Raw genomic sequence first — 14,376 nt, 5'->3', positions numbered from 1 at the left:
CACGATTAACAGTGCCATATATTATTTGCCTCCATTCATATTTTATTAAACTTATCTAATTTATTGGTTGTGTATGTTTCACTACGCTTCAAATAAATTATGAGTGCGATATTTAAATTTTTCGGTGTCGATTTGTTTTTTATTTATTTTTATTTCCAATTTTTTTTTTTTTTCGCTGTTTTCGGTGCGGTATCTCAATCGGGCAATTAAAGATGTAAATTTTTAACAGGCCATTTACATTTTACAACTTAAATTATTATCGGATAGTTTTTTATTGCGTCAAGGTAATTGAATGGGTGATTTTTTTTTTCTCGCTTTGCACGTTTGTTTTCTCGTGTGGACGGGTGGTACAGCCGGGGTGCAGTACCCGTTTCTTTTATAAAATTGCGAGAAAGCGAAAATATGCGCCGCCGACGCTCCGGCCATTTGTTTTGCATCCACATCTGAGCGAGGTGAACTTTGAACTGTTCCGTTTTTTTTTTCAAGATCAACTCTTGACCATCTGCATTCGGAACGACTGTGTGTGTGTTGTGTGTGTGGATGTGTGTGTGTGTGTGTGTGTGTGTGTGGAGCACGGAGCGCACACATCGCAGACCGTGGTATGAAAACAAGCAAGCAAGTGTGGCCACAGCTATCTCGATCCTTTGACCCGTAAATTATCTGAGGATGGCACGCCATAAATAAATCGGTACATTTATGAATGTGGCTAGGCTATGCGCTATTTGATAGACACCATTCATACAGTAATGTCTGATACAACATCGTAAATGTTTTATATTCTCCTGTTTTGATTTATTTCATGGCGTTCTTGTGCCGTTCAATTACCAACGAATTACACGGGCACCGTGGGGACAACCTGTGACACAGAAATCAACTGACCCCGGCTTTCAGAACTGTGCACTGAATTTCGTAAACAATCGAATAATAATAACAAAAGCACGTGTGAGTTCTTGATTACTATTTGTTGTATTTTGACCCTTATATTATTTGTTTATGTAAGACTAACAGGAAAAAAATTCAAGAAAAAATCTCAAAAACTCTGTGTATAACTAATGTTATAAAGTTATAATCAGAGAAAAGTGGCCCCCTGACCCCCTGCTATTTATTTTGTTATAAAAGATTAAATAAAATATTACAAAAATTGTGAAAAATAGATATATGTGGTTATAAATCTGGAAAGAGGATTGCCTGCCCCCCTTCTATTATTTATGTTATTATAAAATATAAAAAATTAGCAGGAAGTCTCAAAAATTGTGAAAAATAGATATAATTAATATTGTATAGTTACAATCAAGAAAAAAAGGTTCTCTAACCCCCTTATTATTTATATTATTAAAAGACATACAAATAAATAAATAAAATGTCTTAAAAATTGTTAAAAATAGAAATACGTAATATTCTAAAGTTATAATTGAAGAAAAAGCTCCCCTGATCCCCATATTACTTATATTTTTATAAGAGGTATAAAAAAATAAAATAATTTTTAAAAATATTATTTATATTTTTATATTATATTTATTTTATTATATAAATACAGAAAAAAGTTTTAATTAAAGAAGGAAGCTCTCCTGCCCCCCAATTTAATTTTGAAAAAATTATAAAAATAAATAATAAAATAAAAATATATTATATATAATATATATGTAATTTTATAAAATATTTTAACAAGAGAAAACAGTTCCCCAGCCTCCTACTATTTATTTTATTATAAAAATACACAAAAAGTTTTAAATAAAAAATTTCAAAAATTGTTAAAAATAAATATATGTAAAATTATATTGTTCTAATTAAAGAAAAAAGGTCCCCTGCCCTCTCAATTTTATTTTTGAAATAAAAAATAAATTTTTTTTGTTAAAAAATTATATAAATAAATAATAAAATAAAAAATTATATATGTAATATTATGTGGTTATAATAAGAGAAAAAAATCCTATTATTTATTTTATTATAAAAATACAGTTAAATAATAAATCTAAAAAAATGCTAAAAACAGACTCCTATTATTTATTTCATTATATAAAAAAATTGTAGTTTTATTAGAACAAATGTCTACTAAAATTAGTTTTTCTTGTAAAATAAATGTAAGGGGTCAAAATGTGTCACGTAGCCCTGTACAGTTAGTGCCATTACAGCATCTTTATCATAAAAAAGATGAATTTATAGGATAACATGTATAATGTATAAGTAACTAGATGCTGTCCAACTACGAAGTGTCAAACAGGGCTTTGTAGTTCATTAATATGAATGGCAAATACTGTTTTATGTAACATATTCAATCACACACGGCTAAACTGGCTCCGTACCGTTAAAAATGCAATTTTTCCCACTGTTCAAATGAAAAATAAAAAAAAACCTCCGCCGTTTATTGAACGCCCAACGTAAGCAACAGTCCGATATTTTTCCTATCATATTGTCACGAATTATAAAAATCAAACAATTGCCAGTGTGTACGGAATTTATAGCAGTCACATGATTGAACATTATCTCGTCGAGTTGATACCTAAAAACGGCACGCTGGAAAAAATTGGCTAGATGATCTTCCTATAAAAGGCCAAGGACGGATTTTTGTACACAATTAAATTGATTTGCATTCAACAATGGATGGACGTACCACCCGAAAACGGCACGTCTTTTGCTCCGGCCTTTGGATCGTTCGAACCGTTCGATTCGTGTGTTTGGTTTGTTAAAACATCGAGATTTTTTTTGCCTGTATTTATCTAAACAATCGTAACATCGAGAGTAAATACGAGATCGTATATCAATATCCGTGGCATTGTGTTATTTTACAATATTAACTTATCACACTTTACAACATTGTAAATACATAGGAAATCTCGTAATTTATGAATTAAATCCTTCAGCTACCTATTGCTTTGAAGGCAGGCTTATCTGCTCCAAACAAAAAAAAATTTATATATAAAATACCCACATTATGCATGTATACATACATTAAATAACATTTCATTTAAATTGGACTGGTTACATATCTGTGCGGCTCCTTGTAAGAAAATTGATTGTAATTAAAAAAAGTGGAAAAAGCTGATCTGGCCATCAACTAACATCTTAATAAGATATGGCCGCCGCAATTCCATACGAAGGATGCGCTGTAAAGACCATATTTAATTGTGAATTCTCAATTAGCCCGCGTTTGATACCTATTATTTTAATAAGAGTGATTGAGTAAACGCTTTTAATAAGTACGTGATAAGCATATGCGGTCGAGGTAGCGCTTTGCCGACGGTAAACCGCTTCTTGTGTACCTTTCTCGGCGCTTGGCCTGAATAAAATGTACTTCTAAATTATACCATAATTTCTTGTATCACGTTAGACGTTTTTTTGCCTCCTCCTATCCAAGCACCTCATTAAGATCGATCTGCATGGCAAAAAAACATCGGCGAATATGGATGACGAGGAACCGTCCTCGAGTTGGGCCGAAGAATGGGCAAATAATAAAGTTGTAGAATCTCGAAATCCAGTTTATTTATAGCAAAATCACAATTATTGATTCGACGACGGCATTTGCATAATAATCTGAATAGATATGCAAATCCCCCGTCTATACTTTTCCAACTATTAGAGAACCCAGACTTTAGAAGGAACCAAAAAAAAAACGCCGTTTTGAAATATGAGCCACTTAAGCATTATTTCTAGGAATTCAAACGAAAATAACACCTTTTGACGTCCGATTAGTTTTCCTTGTCTCGCTGATATTTGGCTAATTAATATTCCTAATGTGATTATTGACCTCTTTCGATGTGATAAAAGTTAAGGTTAAGACGGGAATTATGCAATCCGTCTGTCGAGTTTCGGCGTTCGAGAATCCGCACGAAACCGTCGCTCTAGTGGGTGGTGAAATTATTTTCACCGCTGACACGATTAATTAAAACGTTAGCAATTCAAAATGACCGCTCCGGCGGACGCCGCGTCTAGTAAAATTGCGCCCAAATTGCCGCGTTTTTTCTCGTGGGCTTGGCCCGTCGAGCGTAACCGTTATTAGGCCGTCCAAGAAAATCGGTCCTCCGCCGCACCGGGCCGATTTATCGGCCATAACGTTTTAAGGCCCGGTCCACGAGATTATCGCCGTGCACGTTCGGACGTAAATGTTGCTCTTCTTCGCGCCCGTACATGTGTGTGTGTGTACACACAAGGGGGATGTAAACAAGGCTCCCTGAACCCGGTAAGCCAAGTCCAATATTTGCCCGGCTCTGGACGACAAGAACTGTTTATTTAAAGGTGTCGGTAATTGCTTGGCGCGTACATGTTTATCTCATCTACGTAGTGTATACCGAGTTTACCCACTTAAATACCATTTAAACGACCCATAAAAATAAACGGGCATCGTCAGCTGCTGGGGCTTAGCTCTCGCTCCAGATACACGCGCGTCTCCGACAGGCCTGGGTCTTAATCTGTTTTTATTTTATTTTATTATTTTTTTTTTTTTCCTGGTTCGGTTAATTAGAAATGCGGTCCCAATGAAAAAAAAATCCACATTTCTAACGTGTCCCCCAACGGCATGACCTAGGTCCGAAATGTTTTGACTGTCGTTTATTTAAATTCGTTCGAGATACAGGCGTGTTTTATGTGTTAAATATTTGACACGCTCGGATAAATTCGTAGTAGGAACCCGTAGTAAACCTGAAATGCGCGATAATTTTTCTATTTAATTCAGATTTTCGGGTTTTACGACTTTTTTACAGCCCAGACGCGTAGATAAAAGCTCGCAAGTGTGAAAGTGTTATGCGTATTTGATTAGTTTTTAGTATCGCGGCCGGAGCATTTCAAATTAATAATAATAAAGACCGAGCCCGAAAGGAAAAATTTCAATTAATGAGTTGTAATATGTAAATGAGCCTTTTGCTGTTATTATTTTCGATGATATCATCATTCGACGTTCGAACGCTGGACTGGAAACGTCACGACACATCATGTGGCTCAGCAAGAAAAACCGAAACGATTTATTTTAATTAATCCCGAGCCTTTCCACACACAACTAATTTTATGACAATTTTCGGACTTACCCATAAATGGCGTCTTTATCTCTCTTCCCGACATCTGGTACAGCGCCACCCATGACATGGTTCGCCGTTGCATTGACATGATTTGGATGGTACGGATGCATCGCATGGTTCAAGTGTGGGGAATGATGGAGGCCTTGGAGGCCTTGTCTGTGGGCCACATGCGGTTCGTACAGACCCCCTGTGGCACCGCCGTCCATATATCCACTGTGGATACCATCGTCGTACTGTAACAAGCGGGTCGAAAAGTCAAGTTGAGTTATAATCGGTGGCCGGGTTGGCGTGATGATGATTCAGGGGAAACAAAAGATGGAATTAATGCGAAACAAGAGAGTGGATGCAGTGCGAACAATCGAAGATGGGACTTGGACGCGTCCGGTGGTTCCCCACCAAAAAAAATTACATCACATGCACGCATAAGTGGCTTGATTCGTTAGTAAATCGTCGATCCGACTTCTTTTTGTCCAGCATGCACGGACACGGGGTAATTATTAGTCGGGAGAACACATGCCAAAATATTGTCAATGTTTTCAACGTTCAACGATTGTTGTTTAATAAACGTAATTAGACACTTATGGTGTCACAATATTCGACAAACAATAAAACCTGTCTTGGCGGACTGATCAGTTTTGTTCCTTTCGATGTGTGCACAAAAAATAATAATTAACATTTAAATTTATTAAAAATAAAATGTTAATGGCTTCGAAAGAATGATTTTAATTAAGTACGGCTCGAACATAAATTGTACAATAATATTCTAATAACAAATAATTACATAATACCGTAACGGTTGGCTTTGCCACATAAAGAAAAACACTTATACGAATATTATAAATTCTTGCCTGTAATAAATGTAACTGTTACATTGATTAAGTCAACTGAAATTTTCATTAAAAATTTTTATTGCAATTTTTACAATTGTTTCGATTTCCTATTTAAATTTTATATTGCAATCGCAAAAATGGAATGTGCAGAGTGGACTTTATGAAAGTGATAAAAATTTTATAATTATAAAAAAAATCTTCAGGAAATGGCAAATGTCTTAATCCAGTGCTTCAAGCAATTATTTTTGCAATTAAATTGTTTTCTCGTATTGTTTTTAACATTTTATAAATTCCTGATGGGACAGACGACGGAGCAGCGTTGTGGTGTTGGTGCATTATTTAAATCGTAGACCCCTCAATTACGTTCAACAATCAAATCACCGGACGGGAATAAAATAATTAAGATTAAACGGGGTTTTATATCGTTATTAATTTCACGTTATCAAATTATTATTGACTGTAAAGCTAATTTGCAATTGTATATTTGTCCGTATAATTGATTTAGTTTTATAGCAACGTAAAATAGTTTATGAACAATAAAATAAATTATTCATATGCTATAGTAAAATAAAAGCAACACACGAACTAGAGACATAAAATAACGAATAAATTGACCGATAGTTTATTATTGTACAGTTAAAACAATCACATTTGTCGCTAAAATCGCCGAAAAATCAGTTTAATTTTTTTTTTTTTTCGTAACTCGAAAGTATTTCGAAGATTGTCGACCAACGATAACCGAATGCCGAGATTAAAGGAATTCGAAAATGTATTTTCAATTTTTGAAAGCATCCTGGTTTTAAAAACAAATGAAATATTTATGCAAATGATCAGATATTTATTCCGGTTCTGTCTTGGAACCGACTACGGGCTATGGCCCGTCTACATCGTTGAATTTAATTAAAATTTTTACTTACGATTCATAAAAATTCACGGTAATTAATATGTATATGCAAATTTTGCCGTATTTATTTTTTTTTTAAATAAATTACGATTACGCCCGTTTCTATATATAACTCCTTTTGTTGTAATGTCGATGTGCACGACCGTTTTTATTATTTACAAGTGGGATATTATTATTAAATGTAATTTTATATAAATTGTTTTTTTTTTGTCGATGGTCGATTTGCATTTTATGCGAATAAAAATGGAATCGTCGAACGTTTTACATTTTAATGTACAAGATACAACATTCAAATTTGGTATTGGTACTATTTTTAAATTTTATCAAATCTGCCCGCACAAAAATAGAAAATTAATTTTTATTTGATGTGCAAAATTAATAACTATTTAATATTTAATTCAATATTGCAAAGCTCATATCGACATTTAATTTCATAAAGACGCTATAAATTATTGCTTATTATTTTATAAACATTCTGACAGAATTTAATAACGAGCATTCAAGTTTATAATAATATTAATTATTTTTATGATATTAATTACGCAGTTACTTGATTTGTGATAGCGTTGCCGACATTTAATCAGTCAAAATGCAAAGCTCATTTTTAACGCAACGGAAAAATATAGTATCTTTTGAACTAAATTAGCCAAACGTTTATCGTTAATTTTATCGATGTTTTCATTGTTAAATATAATGCCACAAAATTGTTTATACTATAATTCACAATGATCTAAATTTCTGTCTTTTTTTGGTCAACTGATTTAATTTATATGCACGTCATATTCTCCTGTGTTTTAAACACAGGTGATCCACCAACACCTGGGAACAGTTCACCGATTCATATTAAATTAAATTAAATTAATAATTAAGTGTCGAGCTTTCAACCGTACTGTTAACAAACAACAATCAATCCAAAAAAATAAAAAAGGAACCAATTCTACAAAATTTCTACAACAATATATAAATATATAATAAAATAAAACAGATAGATTAAAAATAAATAATCATATTTACATTTTTCTGAAGCACGTCCATGTTGGCAAAATTGTTCACACAAAAATTCGGCCTTATTTTACTTTATGTTACACCTAAAAAATGATTTCGCAATAAATGATTTGAAGCATCGTTTTCAAAACAAACAAACAAAAACAAAACAAGGAAAATCGACCGGTCCCGTCCCTTCAGAATGCGACACGTCGTTTCCACGCATAGAGAAAATAGCACTTCACTCGTCCGGTCCCACTGGCACTTGAATCTCTCTCAATGAACGATGATGAATTTTTGGCGAAACCGTCGAGGAGGAGACGTTTCGGGTTTGTGCGCGCGGTTGGTGCTCTTTGCGACGGCACCGGGTCTCCCGGCCGACCGTCGAGGATTCAATCGTTTCCTTCTGACGTTGTCCCCGGTGTTTTTATCGTTTTTTTACGGGATATTAATTCGGAAAATAGATAAGATACTAGGACAACTATTGGCAACGCCACAATTAGTAAGTTAAGTAGCGACTCGAGATTAGTTTAAATTCCACCGTGATAAATCGTGTTTATTTTTGTTTTCTTTATTATTTTCGGACGAAAACGTACAACCTCAACGTGGAAAAACGGTTTTATAGTCGATTATCCTCTCTCGAAGGACTTCGACATTCTATTAAAGAGTCGTAAAACGGGGTGGGACACAACTTTTTATTGCCCCGAAGTTGATTTTTTACACGGCACGGGATAAACCACCGGGAGAACATCTGTAAACTTATCTAGCGACGGCTTAGAAATACCCATAAAGATAATACAGCAAATTCTTTAATATTTAGTGTGTCGTAAATTAAATTTCGGTAACACCAAGACACTTAACGGAAGACGTACAACAACAAGTCGGATGATACCTGGACCTGGAGATCGCCAAGTCCAAGTTCCATGATTTCGTATCACTAAATAGTAAAAAATGTACCGCAAGCGACATAAACAATCTTATTGCCATCATAGAATAATAATAATAAGATTGATAACGATACTTAAACGTCGTCCGTGGAAGACACTTTGGCGACGGAACTTGGATGGGTCGCATGAACCACAAAGTAACCAAAGAAAACAAAAAAAAATAAAATAAAAACAAATGGATGAAACGATGATAAAACTAACGAACGGATGATACGGATGATGATGAGATGAAATTCGGCCAGCACTAGCCTCTAGTTACAGCAAACAAAAAGGCAGAAAAAAAATTCTCGAACGGGTCCCAAAAAGATGCGAGAGGCAACTAACTAATCCCGTGTACGTTGGCTGTTAAGGTTGTGTTTTTAGTGATTTTTAAAGTAGGAACTTGTTGGAATGGCTGTTGTCATAAAATTTCATGAGTACTAAACAGCCGGCGCATAACGTTCTGTGTTATATGGGGGCCAGTTTTTTTTTTCTCGTCTCTCCCGTCTTCCTTCTGCAGTTATTTAGGCATCGGTTTTTTTTTTTTATTTTATTCCGGGGAAGATGTCCCTTAAACAATTTGCCACCGCCGCCACACTTAAAAGTTTTATGGGGTTGGCGATTTAAGTTTTTTGATTTCGGCCGACTGCCGACGGCGACTTTTCCCTTCGTGCCGGTTTTTCCGTGTCGCGAAAACCGTCGCGGCGTCGCCCAGACGTATGAATATGCATGGCGGTACAAAGTGGTGTCTAATTGTAATTAAAATTTCTCTTACACACGTCGATTAATTTAGTTGATACCGGGTGAATTTAATTAGAAATATGAGCTTCCGTCGGCAGACTGCCCGCCAGTTTATTTTTCAGGTGACCTCGACTGGGGCAGCCGCTCCGCTTGCACGGCCCGGTTCTTCGTCGTCGGAAGACGCATTCCTTGTGGCATTCCACAATGATAATCCAGAATCACGGTGACTCGGTTTTTTTTGAGTGGCATTTTATAGTGTATAATCAGGTAAGGTATCTGACTTGGGAGTAAAATGCCTATTCATCGGTTTTAAGAGAAATTAAAAGTATTCGTTGAAAGCATAGTGCTAAACTATAATTACGCGTCAGGAATACTTCACCCGTGAACATCTTCCGATGATCCGATGTCTTTAATTGAGCCTATTGAATAATCAAACGTCTATTATGCCGGGCCAACCAATCGCCGGGCCAACGTATGCGGACGGCGTTAACGTAGCGTCCGTGTTTTTTTCCGAAAATATTAAACCAATTTTTCAAAGTGGAATATAATTGTGTGGTCTCGTTCTGGACCATAAATCTCGCGCTCTTCGTACGTTATTTTAAAATTGCTTACAGTAATATGGCTGGCCTTTTTATATCCTATAATTATAGGAACAGGTAGACTGCAGGGCGCGTGGAAATACTTTAAATGTATGTGTAATTTACGAAGAATTTCTAAGAGGTACGCGCTCAACGACGGACGAACCTCGAACGCACAACTGGAACCCGCTGAAGACTAAATGGCGACCTAATCCAATCGCCAGACAAGCGAATTGATAAAATCTAAATCCACATTGAATAAGGCACATAAACCTTAAAAATTGTGACCAACAAACTTTGTTCATCATCTGGATGATGGACAGTTGGCGACGGACTGGGGACTGCTTGGCTCCGAAGGGAAATACTGACGAAGTGAGGGCGAAATTAACGAAACAAGCTTGAAACATTGACGAACTGATGAAATAAATGACTGGAGCTTCGAAATACTCGACGCCAAACGGAAAGGTTTTTTGGCGACGGATGACAAGCTGATGAAAACTTTGCATGCAAGATACTGACGATAAATGGGTGTCTCGATTGGTGTTGGTGCGTCTAAAATTTGGCACTTTGGTGCCTCAGATATAAACGGCAAGGGACAAACGGAGCAAAGCAAAATTTCGGTACCATCCGAAGTCTAGATTTTCCTTCCAACAAGGGAAGAGCTGACGGTGCACTGGAAGAGCTGACTCATTGCTCTTCGACGTTTGAACACCGCTGATGATGAGAAATGATCAATCAAAGCCTACTTAGGTGATGGAAGATTCTGCGGACAGTCTGCGTTCGAGGACGACTAAATCGGCGTTTTTGAGGGGGCGCGTGATGGTCGCGTTCACGTTAGAAGCGACGGGGAAACGGCAAGCTTCCAATTGGGGCTCACGAGTACCGGCGTCCGTCGGTGAAAAGAGCTGAGAGCGATGCGTGTGTCGTACCGAACGTGCGGGGCCCATTCATTAGGCAAGTGATTGATGGTGACAAGTGGTTCATCAATCAGAAGGGACGTAGTTACAGTGAGCGAGACGAGTGGCCCGTGAAGGTGGACGATCCAAACGTGTCGCGTTCTGGAGAGAAAAAACGTGGTCGTTGGAGATGGTGTCCGTACCCGTGGCTGAGCCATGTACTGCACCCTGCCCGAACTAAATGAATTGGTTGGTTGGTTCGTGTCACTTGGCGCGCACTGAATTTTTCACAACAAATAAAATAAAAAACCGAGAACACTATCCTCACTGCACTGTCACACTAGGAGAGGTTTCAACCACGTGCTGCTGGTCGATGGAGAAGGTCCAGCGTCGGTGCCGCGATCATGGGCTCGGTGTAGAATTGTATTTTGTCGTGTGTGCCGTTGGTGTCGGTTGCGCCGTGCAGCAGCAGCCGGGATCCGAAGCGCGTGCGGAGAAGTTGCGCGTACCGAAGTCGTCTGCCAACTGTCAATCACTTCCACTAAAGGGGCAGAGTGGGGTCCAGATGAATTATCTGTCAGGCGACGGCTCCGCCCCACGGCCAATGGCTGACTGCGACGGGCTACGCGCGCGCGCCCTTCTGTCGCCGCCGCACACTAAAAACGCTCTCCCGCCGAACGATCGCTACGGCGACGCCAACCGTCCGTGTCTCTCTATACCAGCGTCGGAACGGGCCCGGTGCACGTCGATCGAACAAAAAGAGACACACACACAGTCACTACACCAAACAAAAACACCAGCCCATCGAAACGAACGAGAACGGCCCTTGCGTCCTGCCGTGCAACTCGGCCGGACCGAAATTTTCTTATTGGAACGCGACGTTTTCTCACTTTTTATTTATTATTTTTATTATTATTATTATTATTTCCCTGTCTGTCGCGTTAATTATTGGCGATCTGCGAACGGCTGAGACTGATTCCCTTGCACAGCCAGCCCGGCGGACTAAACTTTTAAAGCCTTGCTTGCTATTTTGATTCGTTTTGCCCGCCAAAAATGATGATGTATCGCATCAAAATCTAATAAAATACGGAACGAAAGGACGGATTAATCTCTTTGTCTTTTATATCAATAATAAAATCCTTCGTTTACTTTTTCAACTTCTGAAAAAAAGTATAATATATAGCCTTCATTATCTAGTTTTTTCCCTTTTTATTAAAGTTCAGCCCGAATCGAAATGGTTTTTTACATTAACCACAATTTCTACGCACAATAAAAACCATTTAATTTTTTTTATCGGCATTTTTGGAACTATTCGACTCATTTGTGATTTTTACGAATAAAACATTTTTTTTTATTAAATAATAAAACAATTCATTTGATTTTAACATTACACCGAAGAAAAAATGTTATTTTTTATGTTATTCAAATACAATATTGATAAATTGGAATAAAATTTTTCTATATTTATTACGATCAGAAATAAAACATTTTGCTGACAACAAATTGAAAAATATGAAATGTAAATTTTTTAGAGTATGTAAAGAAGGGAAAAGAATACATAAAATAAAATTATGTGATGGCACAACATATTTGTAATTCTTAAGTTTTGTGGTAGAATTATAGATGTGTTTATTAGGATGATTTGAAAATTAATTAAGTTCTTGTTTTGATTGCAATTTATTGAAACTTTACATTTTGTATTGTAAAAAAATATATATATTTCTTTTTAAACTAAAATTATTATCAGAAATTATTTATTATTATTAGAGAGAAATCTACAAAAGAAAATTTTATTGCCACTATTAACTTGGAATTCTTAATCAACTTTACCAAATATCAACCTGTAATTTATATACAACCCTTAAGCAGATATATGGGTATTTTATTCAAGTGGTTACAAAAGACAATATATAAAAATATTAATTTAAGATTTTTAATTTATTATTATTTTATTTAAGATTATTTAAATTATGAAAACAACTTTTATGTTTCATGTTGTATTATAAAAAATATATATACAAAATAAAATTGTATAATTTATTAATAACAGAAATTAGTTATTATTATTTTGAATTAGAATATTCTACAGAGTAGAAAGAATATTCAAAAATAAAATTATGTTTGTACTATAAACTTAAAGTTTATTTATAATTTATATACAACCTTTAAAGAGAAATATACATGTTTATACGGGTGATTTAAAAATATAGGAATTACATAAAAATATTAATTTAACTCAATGTGTTCACATATATTAATATTATATATTTAATTTTGTACAATAAAATAGAACATTTTTTTGGATATATTCGATTCAACTATGACTTATATTTCAATAAATTATGAAAACAATTTAATTAATATTAAAAATAAACTAATAAAAATTGTTACGTACTTAATTATAAAAAATGTACATATAATATAAAATTTTATAATTAATTTATAACAAAAATTATTTATTATTATTTTGAATTTATGTAGATTTCATGAAGTATTGTAGAATAGAAAAGTATACACAAAATATACTTTTGTTGATACTAAAAACTTAAAAGTTTTGGTATCTTTACTTTTACCAAATATTAATTTGTAATTTATGTACAACCCTTAAATAGTAATACAGGTGTTTATTCGAGTAATTAAAAAATACAATAATTACAGAAAAATATTAATTTTACCCAATATCTACATATATATTAATATTCAATTTTTTAAAATAAAACTGAACCTTTTTCTTCTATATATTTGATTCAATTATAACTTTTATTGTAAATTATGAAAACAATTTAAGTAATAAAAATATACCAAGAAAAATAAATTATATTTTGTATTGTAAAAATTATAAGTAAAAAAATATATATAATTTGTTACCATCAAAAATTATTTATTATTATTTGGAATATATGTAGATTTTAAGTATTGCAAAGTAGAAAATAATACACAAAATAAAATTGTGTTAGTAATATAAGTTTAAAATTCTAAATAATATTTATACTTATAATAAATAGTAATTTAAAAAAGAATTACATAAAAATATTAATTTAAATCAATGTTTATAAATATATATTAAATAAAAAATATATTTAGTAAAAAATTAAATATATAATATATTCAATTTTTTACAATCAAATTAAACTTTTTGGATACATTCGATTCAATTGTGACTTTCTTTTGTAAATAATGAAAACAATTTGCCTAATTTTAAAAACACATCAAGAAAAATGTTACATTTTGCATTGTAAAAAATATACGTACGGAATATAATTTTATAATTTATTACTAACAGAAATTACTTACTTATTATTATTTTGGGCTTATGTACATTTTATGGATGGAAATTACAGAGTAATGAAGAAATGCACAAAACAAAATTGTGTTGGTACTACAAACTTGAAATTCTTAATTAGATTTGGTATTTATAATTTTACCAAATATTAATATGTTATTTGATTACAGACCTTAAGTAGTAACATTCATGTTTGTTGAGATGATTATAAAAATACAAGATTTA

General features: G+C 34.2%; 1 protein-coding gene across 2 annotated transcripts in view; it reads right to left on the bottom strand.

The window, feature by feature from the left end:
- The window catches only part of LOC109609161 (homeobox protein homothorax), a 58,758-nt gene extending 47,380 nt beyond the window's left edge, over positions 1 to 11,378 (bottom strand). Inside the window, exons 1-3 of one of the 2 annotated variants that reach the window (XM_049967693.1) lie at positions 11,072 to 11,378; positions 7,758 to 7,831; positions 5,019 to 5,242 (exon numbers count right to left, since the gene is read on the bottom strand). In XM_049967693.1, the coding sequence (XP_049823650.1) occupies positions 5,019 to 5,242; positions 7,758 to 7,778 (245 nt within the window). In that variant the 5' untranslated portion in view covers positions 7,779 to 7,831; positions 11,072 to 11,378. The remainder of the gene's footprint in view (positions 1 to 5,018; positions 5,243 to 7,757; positions 7,832 to 11,071) is intronic. The other variant, XM_049967695.1, reaches the window with a different exon arrangement.
- Between the last annotated feature and the right edge of the window lie 2,998 nt (positions 11,379 to 14,376).

The sequence above is a fragment of the Aethina tumida genome, chromosome 1 (assembly GCF_024364675.1).
Source record: "Aethina tumida isolate Nest 87 chromosome 1, icAetTumi1.1, whole genome shotgun sequence".
Classification (NCBI taxonomy): domain Eukaryota; kingdom Metazoa; phylum Arthropoda; class Insecta; order Coleoptera; family Nitidulidae; genus Aethina; species Aethina tumida.
This window is presented reverse-complemented; position numbering and strand designations above follow the sequence as displayed.